Here is a 22,803-nt window from a genome sequence, read left to right on the forward strand (position 1 = left end):
TCTTATCCTCAAAATAATCTAACAACAAGGTCACAAACTGTCTTTGCTCCATCCTTGCCAATTCCCTCACTGTCTACATATAATATCATAGATTAAACATTTTCCATTCACATTTCGTTAATTTGAAACTTGAATGCAGTGCAGCCTGCTCAATTATCCAAGAGTTCATTATCTAGCTGATGCTAACCAAGCCCATTATTTCTCTTTATTCTTTTTGTGTTACTTGTCTTTTCCTGACTTTCCTGGGTGTTAGTACTTCTAGCAGAAAATAAGAAGCTGCACAAAGGGATAAAATTAAAATTGGATATTTTATGTATCAAATGATTTATTAATTAGAAAATGGCCACGATTCACCATAATGTGAGCCTGTATATTCTAGTTACTCACACCTCAATGGTCAAAGGTAATTCAGAGTAGACTTGGTTGCAAAATGAAGGAAATTTTATTACCCGTATTTTCAGAAAATAACTCAATAGTCCATATCACTCATGATTACTATCCTTTTATTAAATAGGAAAATGAAAGCTATCTTATTACAAGCAAAAACACTTTTTTCCTTTGATGTATGAAATCACTCCTCAACGTTATACTCTACTTGGACTCTTATTCAGCACCTGAAACAGTGCCTGGCCTAGATGAGCTTTCAGTAAACATTTAATGAGTGAACTAGAAAGAAAGGAAGAATAAATGAAGAACAAATAGATTAAGAGTGAATAAGTTCTAGAACCAAAAAAACTCCACTTTTATAACAGGTCAGCAAACATGTCACCAAAAAACTATGGTAAGGAATATTACTGGTGCTATTCTTACTGTCATGATATATATTTGTGTTCTGTAATGCTTTAACACACTCACAAACACACTCACATATGTGCATTCACACACACTCAAGTACTCAAGTATTTAAGATGGCCCTCACCCATTTCACTTGCACCCAACTCCATCTCCTCTGACAACCACCAATCTATTCTCAGCATCTGTGAGCCTGGTTTTTGTTTTGTTTTGTTGTTTGTCCCTTGTAGCTCAGTTGGTAAAGAATCTGCCTGCAGTGCAGGAGACCCAGGTTCGATTCCTGGGTTGGGAAGATCCCCTGGAGAAGGAAATAGCAACCCACTCCAGTATCCTTGCCTGGAAAATCTCATGGACAGAGGGCTGCAGTCCATGGGGTCGCAAAGAGTCGGGTACGACTGAGCGACTAACACTAACTATGGTTTTTAGAATTTACATATAAGTAAGATCCGGGCTTTGCTGGTGGCTTAGTGGTCAATAACCTACCTGCAATGCAGGAGACGCGGGTTTGATCCCTGGGTCAGGAAGATCCCCTGGAGGAGGAAATGGCTACCCAGTTCAAATATTCTTGCCTGGGAAATCCCATTGACAGAGGAGCCTGATGGGCTACAGTTCATGAGGTCTCAAAGAGTCAGACATGATTTCGTGACTAAACAACATAAGTAAGATTATACGGTATTTGTCTTTTATTACTTTTAAACAGTGAGTTTTCTTCTGTTTATCTGCTAATATGTTTACTAAATAAGGTGACTAAACCATGACAATCTGGTAAAATGACATTGATACAACTCTTAAACCTGGAGCAGTTTGATAGACATATACAAGGTCAGGTGCATTTCCCAGTGGAGACAGCAAAGATGACGGAGACCCGACCCCTGCCCTCTGTTACCTAGCTGTGATCTTTTAAGCTACTGGTAAAGGAAAAGTATCAGTGGAGGCTGAGCTTACATAGTGGATGTGACTAAATGCAAATGGGAACTGAGCATTCTTTGCCAAACTAGCTTAAAGGGAAATAAGATTCAAGGTGATAGGCCTTTTAGGAAAGAACCATTTACCAAGAAGACAGGTACAAGTTGACTCTGGGATAATAGTGAAGATTTAAATTCCACTAAAATGAGAGAAGAAAATGGAAGACACATAGAAACATAGGTGACAGATGAGAGAAAGGAAGTTACAGCTCTGATTAAAAAACCTTTTTAATTCAAACATTGCTCTCATTCCTTTGTACGGTCCAGGTACAGTCACGTGACAAGCAGGCAAAAGAAGTTTTAGAGAGGGTAGTCACAATTCATTACAGAAATGTGGCTCTTACAGTGTGACCCAATGGGTGTGAAAAATTAAGTCTACCACTATATTACAAGTCATTTAGTCGCTCTGTCCTTCAGTTTACACAGTCATAAAAATGCATTATGTGTATCTCATAGGGTGTCAGACAGACTCAAAGTATACAGATAGTATGAGCACACAGTCTGACTCAGCACAAGTGCCCCATAGTGACTTCTGTTGTATTACCATGATTGTTATTACTGTTATTATCATTATTGAGATGCATTCATCAGTCTGAAAGAAAAGAATGAATAACTCAGTCATGTGCTGGAGGACAATCATGTGTGTTTTCTTCTCAATCTATTACAGACTCTTCAGATATTGCTGTGGCTCATCCCTTAGACACTAGGAAGATTTAACATTTTTAGATCATTTGTTCCCTAATGTTTGGCAACACCTATGGAATAACACAGGTTAGTGAGAGAGCCCACAGTTCATGGTCCTTGTACTGGATTTCAAAAATAAGATATTCATGTTAGAAACAAGAGAGACGGATGCAATGTGATTCCTTGGGAAAAAAAACTCATCTCTGCACTTAACGTGTTAGGTATCAAGGTCTGTCCACCTGCATTAGGATCAAGATGAAAAGCAATGGAAGCAAAACAGCAAAGAATATTATACTTGAATGCATTTTTTAAAAAAGTAATCAAAACAAACAACTTCCATAATTACAAACACATAACAAGTCCTATTATTTTCTCCTGAGAAGTTGGAAGAAAGGAAATTTTTCAAGTACTCATAATTAGATGAATTAATTAGGCTATTTGTCACATGTTCTCATAAAAATAATACTAAAGCACACTACAAGCAATGAATAATAATGTGGTCATTAGATTTTCCTTAAGATAGAAAACCAACTTAGCATTCTTAAGAGAAGGGATTAATATTGCTTTCTACTGTCCAGGAAACATTTCTAAAGTAGGTAACAATTAATATAAAGTCCCTTTCCCACCACTTTTAGGACTGTTGTATACATTTTAAATATTTTACATAAAACATACAGTTTATTTCTTCCAAGAACATCAGTCTATCATTCTAAATAAAATAGAGATATTTTCCAAATGTTTCTGAGATATAAAGCCAGATTTTTAAAGTTATTTTTAGTAGTTTCAGTGGAGAAAGGGTAAGGAAAAAAAAAGCTAAAATTAACTAAGACAATTATTATGGAAACAATATAATGTAGTGTATATTTAGAGTACAGACGCTAAATTCAACCTGTACTGTGCTGTGCTATGTTCTGTGTTTAGTCCTATCCAACTCTTTGAGACCCATGGACTATGGCCCACCAGGCTCCTCTGTCCATGGGATTTCCCAGGCAAGAATACTGGAGAGGGTTGCCATTTTCCAAGGGATCTGCCCCAACCCAGGGACCAAATCTGAGTCTCCTTCATTGGTAGGCAGATTCTTTACCACTGAGCTACCTAGGCAGCCCAAATTCAGACTGCCTGGGTTCAAATCCTAGATCTGCTACTTATTAGTTTTATATGTTTAGGCAAGTTTTCTTAAACTCTCTGTATGTTCATTTCCATTCACACTAAACAAGACTAAAAGGTCCCCTACTTCACAGGGTTGTTAGAAACATTAACAAAATTCAAGTATTTAGTATTCTATCTGGCTCATATCACAGATACCATAAGCCTAGCTGTTTTCACTATATGCTGGACACTTTCATTCAAAAAGTTCTATGTTATTATTATATGTTATTAATATATGCATTAATGATTTCACAATCAGTAAATAGGCTGGATTACACACAGTAACAATAGCGAATACTCAATAACTTGAAACAATGTTTATTCCTCACTCATGCAACTTTAATGAGGCTTCAGTTGGACTTCCCAAAGAACCATCAACCAACGCATTTGTTCCCCAGGCTATACATGCTTCCACAGCTCTGATTGACAGGCAGGACTAAGGATTGAAGCACTACCCACTAACTGTTTCACAGGAAGTGACACTCCTTTCTCTGGCTGCTTTAGCCAAAGCTAATCACATAACCACCCTTGGGAGGGGAAGCTGGACCCTCCTGTGGGCTCAAAAGTAGAGAGCAGACACTGCTGAACAGCAATACTCACCACGGTCCACACTTTGGTACAGTAAACTGCTCAAGGAATGGGGACCTAAGTTTTAACCCAGAAATCAATTTTTTTTTCTCCACTAATAACAATCCTCAACACTTTTTCCCCTACCCACATTTTTACCCAAGGGGAAAATGACAGCATTTTGTACAAATTTGCATCGGTAACAGTGGCAAACTTCATTCAGCCTTGATTAAGCAGGGAGAGTTGGGAGCAAGGCAATGACAGGGCATTTGTGGATTAGAAAAACACTTAACTTACAACTGAGAATCAGTGAAACTGAAAATTTTAAAAAGTGTGGAGAGAAAGCAAAGAGATTAGTGCAAAAGTAGACTTTTCTAAGTTCCAGTGCTTTCGCTTACAGTTATTTTAGCAAACATTCAATAATAATGATTTTACGTCCCTTTGGCTACTAAATTTCTTTTTTATCATTTTATTGTACTACTTTTTTTGCACAGATATCTATATTGATCATGTCTACAGAGCGTTCTTCCTTTTCCCTTAATCTTCCCAAATTTCTTTTACTTAACTAATGTCACTTGGGAGAGACATCTCAAAAATTATACTTGGGAAATGCTATTCTAACATCAAAACCTGGAGAAGGTATTCCTCTTGCCTAGAGTTCTCTCTTAAGTCAAGACCTACAGACTTTAGATGCTTTTATCCCACTTAGAGCAACTAATATTTTAAATCAGTAAAATTCACTACTTACCTAAAAGTTATAAATCGAACTCTGTCCTCTAACAATAGTTGCCTGATCTGTTTTCAGCTATTCTAAGACTTTCAGCTGGACGATTTCAAACTGGAAATTCTTAAACTTCGATTTTCCTAGATAAGAATAATATTCTCCTTTCTAGGCATTGTCCCTTACCTCATTTGGCCATAATGCCAGCAAAAGTACATATAATTCATACCTTTTATAAGCTCTCTAACCACATGGTTTACATAAAGAATATAAGTTTTTCAGATGTGTTTCCTAAAACTGTGAAGAGGTTATTACATTCACATACATTATCACAAATATTCATTAGCCTCCCACATGTTTCTTTCACAAATTTTACACAGTAGAAATGATTCCACCTTCGCAGAGTCACTGCTTAAGTGGAAATTCTTTTAAAAAAAAAAAAAAAAAGGAGGCGAACAAGAAGGAATGATGCGGGGAAGAAGGGGAGGGAAAGGGGAAAATGAAAAAAAGGAGGGGTTGGAGGGGGAAAAGGAGAACAAGAAGAGAAAAATAACTTCAACTACTGGATTTTTTTCTCAACTAATAGTATACGGCATGAACAAAGGAAAAAGTAAGCCACCTTCCAGGAGGTACTAAGAGTGTGGACTTTACCCCACACTTGGTAGAAGATTGGTCACAGCTGATTGAATTTCCATTGTGCATTGATTGTGCCATTTGTCAGGCAATCCATCCTTGCTTATATAATCACAGCATTCCAGTAGTTCACTCTGTTCTGTCCTGAACTTTCAGCAGCATGACAGACTGAGAAAATTAGATACAGCACAGCACCAAGCTGTTGACCTTCAGAATATAAAATAAAGCCCATCTTTTTAAATTGGTCTTTCTTGATGAGTCTATCTGAGGGAGAATATTGCTAACAGGCCATTTTTCATGTTCACCATGTACCTTCATAAAATATTTTTTCATTTCTAAAAAATGATAATTTAAAATTTAAGTGTATCTGTACTGTGCACAATATTATGAATAAATTCATTTCATTTAGAGTTTGTCAGAAGGGATACATTTTTTTTCATCCCAAGATAAAACTCTCACCTTTCAACTAGAAGTAAATACACTGATAAATATGAAGGAAATTTTATTAGAGAAAAGAAAGAGAGGGAGGCAGGCTGAATTTCCAAGACAGCTTAATATGGCTAATTGTTTGTCAAAGAATCAAAATTCAGTAGAGGAATAAATGACTTTCTGAGTATATAAAATCCACATTATATTTTCCTTATTTGTTTTCCTTTGAAAGAATGTCAGACTCAGAAAAGTTGCAAGTAAAAGATAAAGAACTTTTTTCCCTCTGAACCACTTACTGACAGGTCTGAAACCCCAGAATAATTTAACAAATCAACAAATATTAGTTCTTTCATCTTTGTTTTTAACTGTCTCTTTATCTCCCATCAAATGCTTAGATATCTAGCTCATGTAAATCTGTTAAGTAGCTTTTCATTCCATCTTTTAGACTTTTCCATTTTGTTTTTTCCATGAACTTCTGGCATCTAAAGAAAACATCAGATAAGAAACCACACAAAGTTCAACTTGTAAAAACAAGGAGTCCTGTTAATGAGGAACAGGTTTCAAAATAAGCAAAATTCCCTTCATTCCTATTTCACAGATTTCTTCACTTCTTCCTTTAAACAAGAGACGCTCTTGAAGGGGGAGGAAGGGAAAGGAAAGATAACGAGGAAACTTCTTTTCAGGTAACCCAGGCACGTCCACATGCTGTCATCTCACCTCCCCTTCCTGTCATTGCCCAATACGTTCCTGGACTGTTTTTGCCTACCACCAGTTCCCTCTGTATTTCGGGATCCTGGTTTGGGCCTTCACTTCTCCACTGACATCACATTATTAAAAATCACTGAAGATTTCTGCGTCAAAACTGTTATGTTTCAGTCCTCAATAGCCTCAAAACTTCTCTAGAGCCCTTGACCACTATTGACCTTCCCTATTTTTATCTCTTCTCTCCCTCTTACTCCATGGCACCAAAATATTCTGCTCTTCCTTACCCTTCTTCTCTGAATAAGCCTCATCCACTCTCACAGGTTTTCCCCCCTCTTCTATTTATCTTCCCAGTTCAGTTTTTAGTATTTTATTCATTCTCTCTCTCTAAATTGCTCTGTCTCTCTCCTCCCACTCAACATTCACCAAACTTTAGCTCTCACGTCTTTACAAATGTCAGTCAAACCTATAATCCTATAAGCTCTTGCCAAGTCTTCAAATTATTATCTTTAATTCACAATCAATTCCTCCACCTGGGTATATGAGTCAAATTCTCAGGTTTATCATAACTTCTTGCTTCCCTACATCCCAACTGGTGATCATTATGTCTTATTTCACCTGGGACAGCAGCTACTCAGTTCCAGCCAAGCGTTGCCAAGCGAAAATGCCGACCAAGCACTGACCGTTAATCTGCTTTTTTTCAAAAGAAGCCCCCCCCCCCCCCGCAAGACTGAATCATTAAAGGAAATTTAAGTTTTAGATGAAATCCTCCAATGTTTAAATACTGACAACTACTTCAAAAACAGACAAACAAAACCCAGCACCTAGGTCACACAAAACCTATCTATCTGCAGACTTAGAGACAGGTTGTAATGTACAGCCTAAAACGTGAATGCAAATGTCTTAGCTTGCTCTTCCAAGCCTTCCAAAACCATCCTGAAACTACCTTCTGGAGTACCTGTAACTCCAAAATAACCACTACAAGCCAACTGATCTACCATCCATTCTGACCTACAAGCATATTTGGTTCTTTCTCTCCTCTAGGCCTCTGTCATGTCTGGTTTGCACACAACAGTTTTTCTTTTGCACACATAAAGTGTTTTTCTTCCTCTCTAAATCCTACTTTAAGATTGAGTCCAAATGCTACCATTTCTCCGAAAACTTTCTGGTCCACACCAGCTTCTGGGAAATCTCTCTTCCATATTTCAAAAACATCAGTAACCAGTACTGTGTGTCAAGTACAGTCCTAGACATTTTATGCTCCCACCCACCTCTATAATCCTAAGAAATTGATACTATTCTTACTCTTATTTTACCAATACGGATATCGAAGCCTATCCAAAGTAAGTGGCAGAGCTGGGGTTGAACCCAGACATTTCTTGTTCCAGTGCAGAAAGAACAGTAGGAAGTTCAAGCTTTGATCATCCACTATGGGACCTATTTGTGCCAGGAGAATAATTTTAAATGCTTAACATGACTCACCGGACCATTCACAATATGGCTTTCTCCTTCTGTTTCTTAATTATTACCTGCCAAGTCAGCCTTCTTTCAGTTCCTAGAAATTATTGAGCTACTTCATACCGCATGACCTTTTCATGTGCTGTTCTCTTTGTCTGGAATGTTCCCTCCTCTTTCTGAGTCTAATCCCTACACATTGTAATCTCAGTTTAACCATCATTTCTTCAAGACTCCTACCACGATCCTTCCAGAAAAGATTATGGCAAATCCCCTTATTATTTCATAGCATTTACTACAACTCTAAAGAAATAGTTTTGTAATAATTTACTGTATGTCTCCCATCTCATCATTTTCTTTGTACTATACACACAATGAGTGAATGATTGATATCTGTAATACTTATAAGCCATTTTAAGACTTGGAGACTTAAACAACCTTTACAGCTAGTCAGAAACTGAGATCTTACATGTTAAAAAAAAAACGTACCTACACAGTTTCCATTGTAGATATGTTAACCAAGCAGAAATCACTTTCTAATCATCTGTATTTAGACTTTCCTTTGTTGGCTTATGGTCACTGTTAATACATATTAAATTCTAAATCAAACAGTATGTGAGAGTCTGATCATTGAATGTTGTTTGAATATAAATAAACTAAAATAGGACTGCAATGTTTCCAGAGAAAGGGATAATTAATGACCCAAACCGAAAAAAATTAACCACAATGCATAATGTGAAAGTGAATTGCCTAATTCTTCAGAGAGGGGTAGCTGGATTTCTCTTTCAGGAAAGACAGTAGGATGTCTAATTCATCAGGAGAAAATAACCAAAACATCCATTCTGTGGTCCCAGGACTAGAGAAATTACTAGGGGTTCTAATTGCTTCACCGTATATTCAGTTCTCCACTGCAGTCTCTCTAATAAAGACTTTATTCTCCCCAAAGCTAGGCACCAACAGTGTGAATGAACCAACAAACTATGAGGAAAGGTAATTCTTCACATGTTCCTAAAACACCTACATGAATTGGTTTTTCAAAGATCTCAGAGATTGCAGTCCCAGAAATCTATTTTACAGGGCTATTCACTACAGTGGAAGGCCCCTAATGTATCACCCTCAAAGACTTCTATTCCATGCTCATACTACTGCCTATGTAAACTGCTACTGAGTAGTTTATGCCACTGTGAAAGCTAATGTGCATTACTGTTTATGTGCTGGGGCTTTTGGTAGGCCTGTAGATTCAGAGGGGAGTTTGCTTCCATGAAAAATAAACAGACAAGTGTACAATGAGGAAGGATCTGTCCGACTTCTGGGAAACCATGGGGCTTCAGCGATCTTGACTACACACCTATGTCAGCTCCACTCCGAAGAGAACAGCTAGCTGTTGCAACCCTTCCCACTGGTGGTCAACATCTCCCTTCCCCAGATCCCAGCTTCAAAGAGTAAGCAAAGCCCCTTCATATCAAATTGCGCCTGAATCCACTTGCCACCTCCCAAGACATGCAGAATCAAAAATCATCAAGTCTACGTATCCTGTTACCTATCACTTTTTAAATTCATATGTCTGTTCTGCCCTAGAATACAGCGATATAAAGCGGCGCGGGGGCAGGGGGCCGGGTGGACATTTGCCCTGACCTTGAGTTTACCTTTGCAGAAAAATGTTAACCAACGAAGAATATCTACAAACAGGATTCAGATTGAAACCATTTTTTGAATGGAGTTTCAGATTGGATGGATGGTCTCCTACATCTACCTGCCTCTCCAACTCTGCTCTGCCCACCAAACTCCTCAGTAGGATTGAATCACACACTTCTAAAACAAATACAGATTCAAAGACTTATCTGTTATTCACTTTGATCTGTTGGGCTGCTATAAAACAGGTACAGCCACGTGATTCCAAGAGTACAAAGATGAAGAATTTGGATACAATATTATCAAATACCGTGCGTGACCTACAGTGTACTGAATTTTTGAAAATAGATACAAAGACGCTTTGGCCAAAAATCTCTTTAAAGGTAGACATTTAAACCTCTTTAGACATTTTATGCCTACAATTTTTAAAAATTCAGGCAAGCAACTAGAAATTAAGAAGAGAAAAAACATAGAGGGAAAATCTCCAGATCTTAAAGGTTGATTTGATGGACATTTTGAGTTCCACATTGTCTGTACTCCCTTGAGCCCTCTCCAACTTCAATTAATCCTCTAGAAACCTGTTCTTTGCACCGCCAGCGCCACTACCTTAGGTCTGGCCCTCATTGGTTTTTACTTGGAGTATCCCAGTGATTTCTTGAGTTTTCTGCACAGTTTTATGGGATGGTGGTCACACAAATAATTCCAATTCCATACTTTTTGACAGATATATGGACACAGAACTTTGAGAACACATTCTTAGGTGAGACAATAATCTCTAGGTTTCGATCTTCTCAGATCTAGACATTTCCTGCTCTTAAATAACTGTGGAATGAGACTGCGAAGATAGCTATTCTTACTCTAACATTTATAGGGTCTATTTCTTTCAAGACTTGGTCTTAATCCTTTACTAAATTAATCTTCCTAGTTACACATTTATATATGACAAAACTGAAGAACAGAGAGATTAAGCAACTTGCCTATGAAGACACAGCCAGTAACTATAAGAGCCAGAACTCAAACACAAAATTCTGGCCCCAGAGACCAGGCTGTTAACCTCCCCGCCCCCTCGCCACATGTATACCAAGTGCTTGATTCGCTGACAGGTATATGAGAGAGGATCAATCAAACACTACTGGAAAACTTGAACTGGATGGAGGAATGTGCTAGACTCTAAAGGTAAAACCAGGTAAACAGCTCCAAACAATCAAGAGGGGGCAGAGCGTGGTGGTGACAGAGAACAGTCTCTGGTTGAGAGGCCATTCTCCCTTCCAGACTCCTACTCCCAACCAGAAGATACTCATCAAATACAAACGTGGCATGGCATTCTCGCATCTCACTGCTGGGGACTTGGAAATGGCAGTGGGAAACCCCACTGCAGTGTTTTGCAGACTTTTTTAGAGAAAACATCTCTCCCTCAGGGCTGGCTGAGGAAAGCAACCACACTCTTAAGGGCTAGGCACAGGGCCCAAAGAGCAGCCACAACTCTTGAATCCTCCTGTGTGATTCACCCTCAAGAATCTGACAAGTTTGGCATTTATTCAACAAATGTATCTTTTGTTTGTTGAAACACAAGAACAATGTTTATAACTACTTACAATCGTAACTCTAAACGACAAACAAACAACAACAACAAAAAAACACCTTTATTCCTACCACGATTTCTAGCACCTCCTAGGCTGGTATACTACCTATTCTCTCTGGAAAACACTGCAGCTTCATACACAGGCTAGGGCTGTGGACCCCATCCCAGCTACTTGTCTGTGATGCATAAATCCTTCCCCAAACCAACCCGACTCACCAGTCCCCTTTCCCACCAACACAATTATTCGCAGCCACATCAACAGTCAAATCTCAACCTGTGTTCCACCTCCTGGACTTTAATGACTGGGGCCTTGTCAACTCTGAGAAGACATATCCATTTTTCCAATCTCTACGTAGGTGTGATCTTACTGAAGTCTTTCACCAACTCTCTCCCTCCCCACAGTGTGAGGATACTTAGAAACCCTTAGTTCATCACTCTGCTTGCACCTGTTTCCGTGGTTACTTCCCTTTCTAGACTGTGGGTCTCTGGGGGGCTGGCTCTTGCTCAACTAAGCAGAGCCTGGCCATACAGGTAAATTTCTGGTCTACAGGAACCAGGGTTCTCACCCTAGGTAACCGAATCCCTCAAGACAAGGCAAGAGAGCTTGACTTATGAAGTTAAAATTAAACACGGATTTAAAAGGTGTGATCGCACCTCCGGTCTCATCCTCTTTTCCCCAAAGAACTCCAGGTTCCGATGCAGAGGACGTCGAGCCTGGACGCCCAAAAGAGATGGGGGTGGGCGCAAAAGTCACTCACCAACTGGTGGAAGGCGAATGTCTGTTCTCCAGCGTCTTGGTCCAGGGCTTGTACCAGCTGATCTGCTCCGCGGCTTTGCCCCAGAACCTCTCGGGGTCGGTCACCGAGGCCGCGAAGTGGGTCTTGTACTCGCCGCCGCCCGAGGACAGCGCCCTGCAGCCCCGGCCCCCGAGAGCGCCCCGCGGGCCGGGGGCCACGTACGCCCGGCGGGCCGGGCCGGCTCCGCGCGCGGGAGAGGACGCGGGCAGGGACCCGCCGAGGCCCCCCGCGCCGGTGACTTTGCGACACTGCAGCCAAGACGGCTTCATCGCTGCCGGCGGGGTCGCCCCTTCCTCCCCAACCCCTTGCAGGCTCCGCCGCGCACCACCCGTGGGGCGCTCGCGACTTCCTGGGGCCCCAGGGAGAGCAGGCGGGAGGCGGGAGAAAACCCCGAGGTGTGCCCAGGGCCCTGGGACTTTGGAAGGCACCACCAGAGTCGCCGGGAAAAACCGACCTGGAGCGGCGGGGGGAAGCTGGAGAGGGGGCGCGGAGTCGGGCAGCGGCGGGCGGTCCCCGCGTCCTGGAGAGAAACCCGGAGCGTCCGCAGCCCCGCGAGCCCGCCGGGAGGGGCGCCCCCGCCCCGACGCAGGAGAGCCCCTAAGGCGAGGCCCGCCGGCCCAGCCCCGCGCTTTCCAGCAGACACGTTGTGTGCAGCCGCTCGGCGTCGGTCTCCGAGAACCGGCGGGAGGAGCCGCCTCCCCGCGGGCGGCGGGAGCCGTCGGCCGAGCCGAGCTCTGCGATCCTCGGGCCCCTGAAGTCTCAGGGTTTTTTTTTTTTTATTTACTTCTTTTGAAAACAAAGCTCCATCCATCCCCGGCCACTTAGAAAACAAGTGGCTCCGGGGCGAGGGCGGCTCCAGGATTTCCTGACAGCTGAGAGAGGAGGAGGGGAGGGAGGTTGCCCAACCGAATTGGGAAGAGCCTCGTGGGGGTGACTGACAGGCCGCAGGGAAGGTACCCCCCAACCACCACCACCACCTTGGGATGGGACCTTCGGATCGGACTCCCCACGCGAGCTCGGCGGAAAGCAGGACGACCTGTTGCTTTCTCTCTCTTCCCATTTGCCTCTTTGGAGTTTCTTTGGCCCGTTTTTTGTTGGTTGTTTTTTTTTTTGATAAGTCAAAAAAACAAAACAAAAATTTAAGTCAAAAGGAAGTGCAAAGTCAAGATGAAATGAATCAAAAAAGAGGAAGCTGAGGAAACTTTAAAAAGAAAGGCAGGCCAAGTGTAAGTTACTGTCTGGTGGGCTTAACGTTCTTTAAACTCCTCACTATTCGGTTTTGTTTGGGGTTTGGGTTTTCTTGGCTTTGGTTTTTTTTTTTTTTTTCACCCATTAGTGAAATTCAGAGTCTATCTCGTTTGCCTTGTATTGTGCCACAGGCTGTTTGATGTGACAGGATTTGCACTTTTAACTGTAAACATGTGTATGCCCAAATCCGAGGTAACAAAGAATGCCCCGACCCTAGGAAGACTGTAAACTTGAGAAGCTGTAAACAGATTTTTTGTGTGTGCAGGAAGAGAATAATATGAAAATGAAGGTTAAACAGAACAGGGATAAATATAATAAAACAAAGAACATATCTTTAATCACCTCAGCTCTTTCCTTTCATCTAAAAAACAAGACACTAGACTTTTCCTTAACACCTGCAGCCAACTCTTCCTAAGGCCTCACGGCCAGTGATTTCCAAAAGCAAAGGCACTTCAGTGCAGAGTCAGGAAGCCAGATAACCTCCTGGCCTCCTCCTCTCCTCTGCCCAGCTGAGTGATGCTGCTCTCTGGTCTACGGGATGCTCTGACCCCAAATCATCCTCTGTGGTGTTAATGTCCATCTTAGTCATCTGATTAACAAATATGTTAGCCCCTGCATTGTGTAAGTTGAGACTGACTGGGGGGGTATAAAGGAAGCAGGCAGCTCTCTGCTGGCTCCTACCATGTGCCAACATTGTGCTGGCACTTTCAGATACGTTAGCTCTTGCATTTCCCAACCAGTACTAAGCAGAAACTGTAATCCCCATGTTGACCACCTTGAGGCAGTGTGATAGATACCTTGGCACTCCTGTAATTCAGGGTGCACTGACCTGTCATGTTAGTGCTGCCGCTTACCCCAGCATACAACACAAATACATTTTCTCTCTGTGCCCCAACTTGGAAAAGGTGGCGAATCTGACTCCAAAGTCCATGATTTTCACACCAAGCTAATGATTCAAAAGAAGAAAGATTTTAGACTTCTAGCAAAATATAACAAGATGGCTACCCACATCCATTCCTCCTGTTCATCTTCCTTTTATTTCTAAAAAAGAAAGGACAGTGGTGATGGTTGTGGTGGTGACTGTGATGGTGGTGGTAAAAAATCTATAAGAATGAAGAAAACGCGAGAGGACAACAAGCCAAATGAGACAATGGAAAGAAATTAAATTCATGGTGTATGACTTAAGGGGGCAGGAGAGTGGCAGGGGAAGCTGAAAGGAGAAAATGGATTTCCTTATCAGAAACCTGAAATGTTTCAGCTTTAGGAGGTCCTGGGATCCTCTGAAAGTTCAGGATGAAGTTTAAGGACTTAAAAACAAAAGGGCTGATTAAAAGATTGTGTAAGACAAGTTAGACCCCCACATTGCTGGATTAAACTGTTTTTTCTGGACCCTGCATTGTGCTGTCTTGGTTTAAGTATTTTTTAAAATAGATGATTACCAGTTTCATTTCAAGAAAAGGGAAGAGCGTAAGTGAAGGTCAGTCCACAGGAGGAGAAGTGCAGATGAGAACTGGAGTGAGCAATAAAACTAGAAACTTGAGCCAGGCTCCTCCGTCCCTGGGATCCTCCAGGCAAGAACACTGGAATGGGTTGCCATTGCCTTCTCCAGTGCATGAAAGTGAAAAGTGAAAGTGAAGTCCCTCAGTCGTGTCCTACTCAGGGACTTCATGGACTACAGCCTACCAGGCTCCTCTGTCCATGGGATTTTCCAGGCAAAAGTACTGGAATGGGGTGCCATTGCCTTCTCCAGGGAAGCTAGAAAGTAGTGTGCAGGTCTGCCTGAGGTTAGACCATTTCACCTTTAACACCAAACATTATTTGAGGCTGATAATCCTTATCTCCCAGGATTGTTACAAGATTTAAATATGTATAAACTGCATAGCACCTAGGCATTAGCGAACCAACACCCAGTCCAAAAAATCATTCCCTCAAATCTCCAACTTCACTAACACCCTTAAAATTTTAGTCAGAAATTTTTGCAAGAAATTATTTTAATTGAAGCATACATGTACATTCTATACTTCTTCAAAAAAAGCAAAATTATATTTTTAACTAAGTTGAGGGCAACGTGGTTGCAGTCTTTTTAGTTTTCACGCCCTCTAAAATTCTAGCTTTTTGTAATAAGTACAATATTTATTTCATTGTATGGCAATAAATGGTATGTTTAATATGCTATTCAAGATGACATATTAAACACCTTGAGCAAAGATTAGTAGATCAAGATTATCTGAAACTTTCATATGATGAAGAGGCATGCAAGGAAAGTGCGTAGAGAATCAAAGAAGTGTGAAAGACTGCTCGAGAAAGAATGAGAGAAAGGAAGGAAATTGGGGTTGGAATACTACTGCCTAAGAAAAAGATGCTGAGAGTTAGGAAGGCAGAGTAGAATTAGAATTAAAAGAGGAAAAAGATACAAGAATCCTACAACTTTTTCCTAGGATTATAACTTCAGCCTCTGATCAGTCATTCTTCGTACAGGCTAAACTTTTTGCAGAGTTCTTGTCCAGTCGCTAAGTCTTGTTCGACTCTTTGGAATCCCACGGTCTGTAGCATACCAGGCTTCCCTGCCCTCCAGAATCTCTCAGTGTTTGTTCAAACCCATGTCCACTGAGTCAGTGATTCTATCTAACCATCTCATTTTCTGCCTCCCCTGTCCCCTTTTGCCTTTACTCTTTCCCAGCATCAGGGTCTTTTCCAATGAGTCAGCTCTGCACATTAGGGGGACAAAGTATTGGAGCTTCAGCATCAGTCCTTCCAATGAATATTCAGGTTGATTTCCTTTAGGATTGTCTGGTTTCATCTTGCTGTCCAAGGGACTCTCAAGAGTCTTCCTGCATCACAGTTCGAAAGCATCAATTCTTCTGTGCTCAGCCTTCCTTATGGTTCAACTTTCATATTCATACATGAGTACTGGAAAAATCATAGCCTTGGCTATCCAAGTCTTTGTTAACAGAGAAAGTGAAAGGAATGAAAAAATACAGTTTAAAAATAAGTGTAGACTACCCTGATCATGTATTCTGCTGGCTACAGAATTTTCACATAATTTTGTTTAGAGTTAAATGTCTGCCTTTGTGTATTGGAACTACTAAGATTTTTACTACCAACAAAAGTAAGAATGTTCTCATATATCAAATTTCCTGGATATTATGAAAACTTGGCATGGAAGCATTTGAATAATTATTTCTGCAGCAGGTACAGACTGTGCTGAATTTTGAGCCTGCAGAAACACTGCAGATTAATTCTGATTTAGTAAAGAACTTCTGGAAAATATGCTAGTTTTCATAGCTCAGTAAATATTTTTAAAACTTCTGAAGTGAAATAGCTAATGGTAATGTAATTATAGACTCCTGTTTTGAAACTTTCTTCTTTTTTGCTCACACAGTAACTTCAATAAAGTCAAGAAGGAAAAGGCAGATGAAAGAATTGTTTTAAAACAATTAATATTTAAAACAAATAATATTTCGGTGGATGGGAAGAGCTCTACAACTTCATCCTAGCAACCAAATATAAGGTATGGGATTCATCGACCACCTTAATTTTTATTTTTTAAAGACATTCCTTATCAGTTGCGTGAGTGCTAAGTTGTTCCATTCATGTCCAACTCTTTGCGACCCCATGGACTATAGCTTGCCAGACTCCTCTGTCCGTGGGGATTCTTCCTTCAGGCAAGAAAACCCAAGTGGGTTGCCTTGTCCTCCTCCAAGGGATCTTTCCGACCCAAACCACCATCTCTTACGTTTCCTGCGTCGGCAAGCAGGTTCTTTACCACTAGCGCCACATTATCCATTTTAAATAACCAAAAAGGATCTACTGTATATCACATGGAACTCTGTTCAATGTTATGTGGGGCAGCCCGGATGAGAGGGGAGTTTGGGGGAGAATAGATACATGTATATGTATGGCTGAGTCCCTTCGCTGGTCACCTCAAACTATCACAATATTGTTTGTTAATCAGCTAACCCCAACACAAAATTAAAGATTTTTTAAAGTAAAAAATAAAACATCTCAAAATTTATTTTTAGTTAGTAAAAGTTAATAAAAATATAGTTGCTTTTATTTGAAGAAAACTGAAAAGGAACAACCTAGGCAAGTACTTCTAATCATTTTTTTCAAGTTCTTGGGGGTTTTGTTTGTGTTTATTTTTCTCTGTATAACAATTTATAGTTGAGGGGGGAAAAAAATCTCCTCAATGGAGCTGTGAATAAAAATGGTTAATATTTTAATCAGATCCCCCAAATCCTTGAAAGATCATTTTAATTCTTCTTCAGAGATAATTCCTTAGAAAGTATTGTTTCTATTTTATAGTCTTAAGCCAAAACCACTGCTTGTTACTCAGTTTTTGTATTAATAATAAAACTTTATATAAGAAAGGATCTCATTATCAGGGAACATATGATGAAAAGGAAAAGAAATATTCTTTATAATAAAAATTTTTGTAAAATGTAGTTGATTGCCTAAGATTGCTTCAGATTCCCAGTTTGTGTGTGTGTGTGTGTGTATTTGGAAGATACAAAGTTAAACCAGAAAATGAAACAAGTCCAAAACAAGAGTTGCTCTTACATAACAAGGAAATGGGTAATCACTTTGAGGTTTTAAAGACAACACAAGTATTTCAGATGAAGTACTGTTTTAAAATGGAAGAAAATATGAAAACTAAGAAATTACTTTTAGTAGATCATAAAAATGGATATCTCATTTATATGTATGAGGCAGTTTTAAAGTATTTGGACCTTTTTTCCAGCCATCACTCTGAATGAGAAGAGTTTAGCTGATTCTTCTGATACTCGTATGCGTTACCTGTTGATTCAAATCCCTACCTTTTAAAAAAGTAAACAACTGAATATTTAGAGTTCTAGGGTGTGTTCAGAATCTCCAGTAAAGATATTTTGTGTATAGCAAGGGTTTCAGTGGACTTCTCTTTGTTACTTGATTACATTTGCTTTTTTGCTTAATCCGGATACTCCTATAACTTGGTGTGAATGTAAAATTTGTCTCTTTATATCTGTATACTTATGTGGATATGATACAGGGTTTATTTCTTTATAACATTATACTGCTCCTTCCCATTGAAAGTTTTATTAGCCTAGTATAAACCAACTCATAAGCTTTGAAAGAGTAAGACAACTGTTGTTGCTATTTTTACTTTTCATCACTTTTTGGTAGCATTGTTTTATATCTACGAACTACAAGTAAGATCGCTGGGTTCTGCCAGACTATTCCAGCTACCAGAATTCTCTTCCTTTGATCTCTGCTGTGACAACACCAAGAGGCAGTACAAAGGTTTAAGCTTTTTAATAGGTGATTGCACCTGCAAAGCTAGCTATCAGTGTGTGTGTTTTGTGTGTGAAACGACTGATTTCTCCTTTCTTCTCCTTTGACATCTCTAAAGGCCATTCCTTAATCATCCCTTCAGCAAGCTAATCTAGTAACTTGCTAGCCTTTCTGCAGGCTCCACCACCTCCTATCACTCAATTAATTCACAAGTGTTTACTGAGTCCTCTCCCTACTAATGCTCAGCAGAGTTCTAGGAGCACCAAGAATCATTTATAAGTGACTAAGAGGTACTAATAGATCCATTTCTGTTCCTGAGTAGCTCATAGTATAGTCAGGAAAATAACACAGCAAGTGTTATATTCTGTTAGGTTCTTCAGAGGTAGATGAAAAACCAATAGTGGAGGAAGGACCCCAAAATGGAATGGAAAACCCTATGACTAAGGCAAAAGTAATCATCCTAAAACATGAATCAATTTTATCACTCCCTTGCCTAGAATTATCAGTGGCTTCCCACCACCTATAGTGAGGAGTCTGAAGCTGTTAGCATTGATCTGTCGTTTTCACTTGGGATCTATTCTGCTCCCCTTAGAAGTCATTTGGAAATGAGTAGTAAATTATTATCTATTGCTGTTTAATAAATTATTCCCTAACTGAGCAGCTTAAAACAGCAGACGTTTATTCTCTCTTGTCAGCATCTGTGGACCAGGAATCAGGATGAGTTAGTTAGCTGGGTGGTTCTGGCTCTAATGAAGTGGTAGCCAGGCGGTCTCTTGGTCAGAACTAAGATCATCTCAATGGGCAGGAGGATCAGCTTCATGCTCACTAGCATGACTGCTGCCAAGAAGCTTCAGTTCATAGGGCTGTTCAGAAGACAGGACAACTGACTTCCCCCAGACCAAGGTGAGTGACTGAGTGATGGATTAACTGAGTGATGTGCTATGTGTGGGTGTGAGAGAGAGAGAGAGAGACTGAGACAGACCCCACAATCTTTTATATAACCCAGTCCCATCAGTTCAGTTCAGTTCAATTGCCCAATCATATCTGACTCTTTGCAACCCCATGGACTGCAGCACGCCAGGCTTCCCTGTCCATTACCAACTCCCAGAGCTTACTCAAACTCATGTCCATTGAGTCAGTGATGCCATCCAACCATCTTGTCCTCTGTCATCCCCTTCTCCTCCCACCTTCAATCTTTCCCAGCATCAGGGTCTTATAAGGAGTCAGTTCTTCACATCAGATGGCCAAAATATTGGAGTTTCAGCTTCAGCATCATCCTTCTAATAAATATTCTGGACTGATTTCCTTTAGGATGGACTGTTTGGATCTCCTTGCCGTCCAAGGGACTCTTAAGAGTCTTCTGCAACACCACAGTTCAAAAGCATCAATTCTTCAGCATTCAACTTTCTTTATGGTCCAACTCTCATATCCATACATGACTACTGGAAAAACCATAGCTTTGACATCATGGACCTTTGTTGACAAAGTAATGTCTCTGCTTTTTAACATGCTGTCTAGGTTGGTCATAACTTTGCTTCCAAGGAGCAAGCGTCTTTTAACTTCATGGCTGCAGTCAACATCTGCAGTGATTTTAGAGCCCCCCAAAATAAAATCTCTCACTATTTCCACTGTTTCCCCATCTGTCTGTCATAAGTGATGGGACCGGATGCCATGATCATAGTTTTCTGAATGCTGAGTTTTAAGCCAGCTTTTTCACTCTCTTCTTTCACATTCATCAAGAGGCTCTTTAGTTCTTCCTTGCTTTCTGCCATAAGGGTGGTGTCATCGGCATATCTCAGGTTATTGATATTTCTCCCAGAAATCTTGATTCCAGCTTCTGCTTCATCCAGCCCAGCATTTCTCATGGTGTACTCTGTATATATTCCATGAGCTGGTAGCTCAGGCAGTAAAAAATATGCCTGCAATACAGGAGACGTGGGTTCGATCGCTGATTTGGGAAGATCCCCTGGAGAAGGGAATGTCAACCCACTCCAGTATTCTTGCCTGGAGAATTCCATGGAGAATTCCTGGCAGGCTACAGTCTATGGGGTCTGAGGTCAGGGGGCGGGGGCCAAGAAGAGCAACTCCACGTCCAAGGAGCAGTGGCTGCACAGGCGCAGTAGGGCCAAGAGGACCTACTCCATGTTCAAGGTCAGGAGGGGTGACCATGAGGAGATACCCCTCATCCAAAGTAAGGAGCAGCGGCTGCACTTTTGCTGGAGCAACTGTGAAGAGATACCCTACTTCCAAGGTAAGGGAAACCCAAGTAAGATCGTAGGTGTTGCATGAGGGCATCAGAGGGCAGACACACTGACACCATAATCACGGAAAAGTAGCCAGTCTGATCACACGGACCACAGCCTTGTCTAAATCAATGAAACTAAGCCATGCCGTGTGGGGCCACCCAAGACGGGCGGGTCATGGTGGAGAGGTCTGACAGAATGTGGTCCACTGGAGAAGGGAATGGCAAAACACTTCAGTATTCTTGCCTTGAGAACTCCATGAACAGTATGAAAAGGCAAAAAGATAGGACACTGAAAGAGGAACTCCCCAGGTTGGTAGGTGCCCAAGATGCTACTGGAGATCAGTGGAAAAATAACTCCAGAAGAATGAAGGGATGGAGCTAAAGCAAAAACAACACCCAGCTTTGGGTGTGACTGGTGATAGAAGCAAGGTCCGATGCTGTAAAGAGCAATATTGTATAGGAACCTGGAATGTCAGGTCCATGAATCAAGGCAAATTGGAAGTGGTCAAACAGGAGATGGCAAGAGTGAATGTCAACATTCAAGGAATCAGCGAACTAAAATGGACTGGAATGGGTGAATTTAATTCAGATGACCATTATATCTACTACTGTGGGAAGGAATCCCTTAGAGGAAATGGAGTAGCCATCATGATCAACAAAAGAGTCCGAAATGCAGTACTTGGATGCAGTCTCAAAATCGACAGAATGATCTCTGTTCATCTCCAAGGCAAACTATTCAGTAGCACAGTAATCCAAGCCTATGCCCCAACCAGTAAGGCTGAAGAAGCTGAAGCTGAATGGTTCTATGAAGACCTACAAGACCTTTTAGAACTAACACATAAAAAAGAGGTCCTTTCCATTATAGGGGACTGGAATGCAAAAGTAGGAGGTCAAGAAACACCTGGGGTAACAGGCAAATTTGGCCTCTTCCAACAACACAAGAGAAGACTCTACACATGGACATCACCAGATGGTCAACACCGAAATCAGACTGATTATATTCTTTGCAGTCAAAGATGGAGAAGATCTATACAGTCAGCAAAACCAAGACCAGGAGCTGACTGTGGCTCAGATCATGAACTCCTTACTGCAAAATTCAGACTTAAATGGAAGAAAGTAGGGAAAACCACTAGACCATTCAGGTATGACCTAAATCAAATTCCTTTAAGTGGAAGTGAGAAATAGATTTAAGGGACTAGGTCTGATAGATAGAGTGTCTGATGAACTATGGAATGAGGTTGGCAACATTGTATGGGAGACAGGGATCAAGACCATCCCCCTGGAAAAGAAATGCAAAAAAGCAAATTGGCTGTCTGGGGAGGCCTTACAAATAGCTGTGAAAAGAAGAGAGGTGAAAAGCAAAGGATAAAAGGAAAGATATAAGCATCTGAATGCAGAGTTCCAAAGAATAGCACGGAGAGATAAGAAAGCCTTCCTCAGCGATCAATGCAAAGAAATAGAGGAAAACAACAGAATGGGAAAGACTAGAGATCTCTTCAAGAAAATTGGAGATACCAAGGGAACATTTCATGCAAAGATGGGCTCAATAAAGGACAGAAATGATATGGACCTAACAGAAACAGAAGAAATTAAGAAGAGGTGGCAAGGATACACAGAAGAACTGTACAAAAAAGATCTTCACGACCAAGATAATCATGATGGTATGATCACTCACCTAGAGCCAGACATCCTGGAATGTGAAATCAAGTGGGCCTTAGAAAGGATCACTACTAACAAAGTTAGTGGAGGAGGTGGAATTCCAGTTGAGCCATTTCAAATCCTGAAAGATGATGCTGTGAAAGTGCTGCACTCAATGTGCCAGCAAATTTGGAAAACTCAGCAGTGGCCACAGGACTGGAAAAGGTCAGTTTTCATTCCAATTCCAAAGAAAGGCAACGCCAAAGAATGCTCAAACTACTGTACAATTTCAC

The 22,803-nt window shown here is 40.9% G+C and overlaps 1 protein-coding gene across 1 annotated transcript in view; it reads right to left on the bottom strand.

Moving 5' to 3' along the window:
* The window catches only part of ACSS3 (acyl-CoA synthetase short chain family member 3), a 168,225-nt gene extending 155,696 nt beyond the window's left edge, over window positions 1-12,529 (bottom strand). The window contains exon 1 of the mRNA XM_040234490.1: window positions 12,070-12,529. Coding sequence (XP_040090424.1) covers window positions 12,070-12,377 — 308 coding nt within the window. The 5' untranslated portion in view covers window positions 12,378-12,529. The remainder of the gene's footprint in view (window positions 1-12,069) is intronic.
* Between the last annotated feature and the right edge of the window lie 10,274 nt (window positions 12,530-22,803).

The sequence above is a fragment of the Oryx dammah genome, unplaced genomic scaffold, assembly GCF_014754425.2.
Source record: "Oryx dammah isolate SB20612 unplaced genomic scaffold, SCBI_Odam_1.1 HiC_scaffold_29, whole genome shotgun sequence".
Classification (NCBI taxonomy): domain Eukaryota; kingdom Metazoa; phylum Chordata; class Mammalia; order Artiodactyla; family Bovidae; genus Oryx; species Oryx dammah.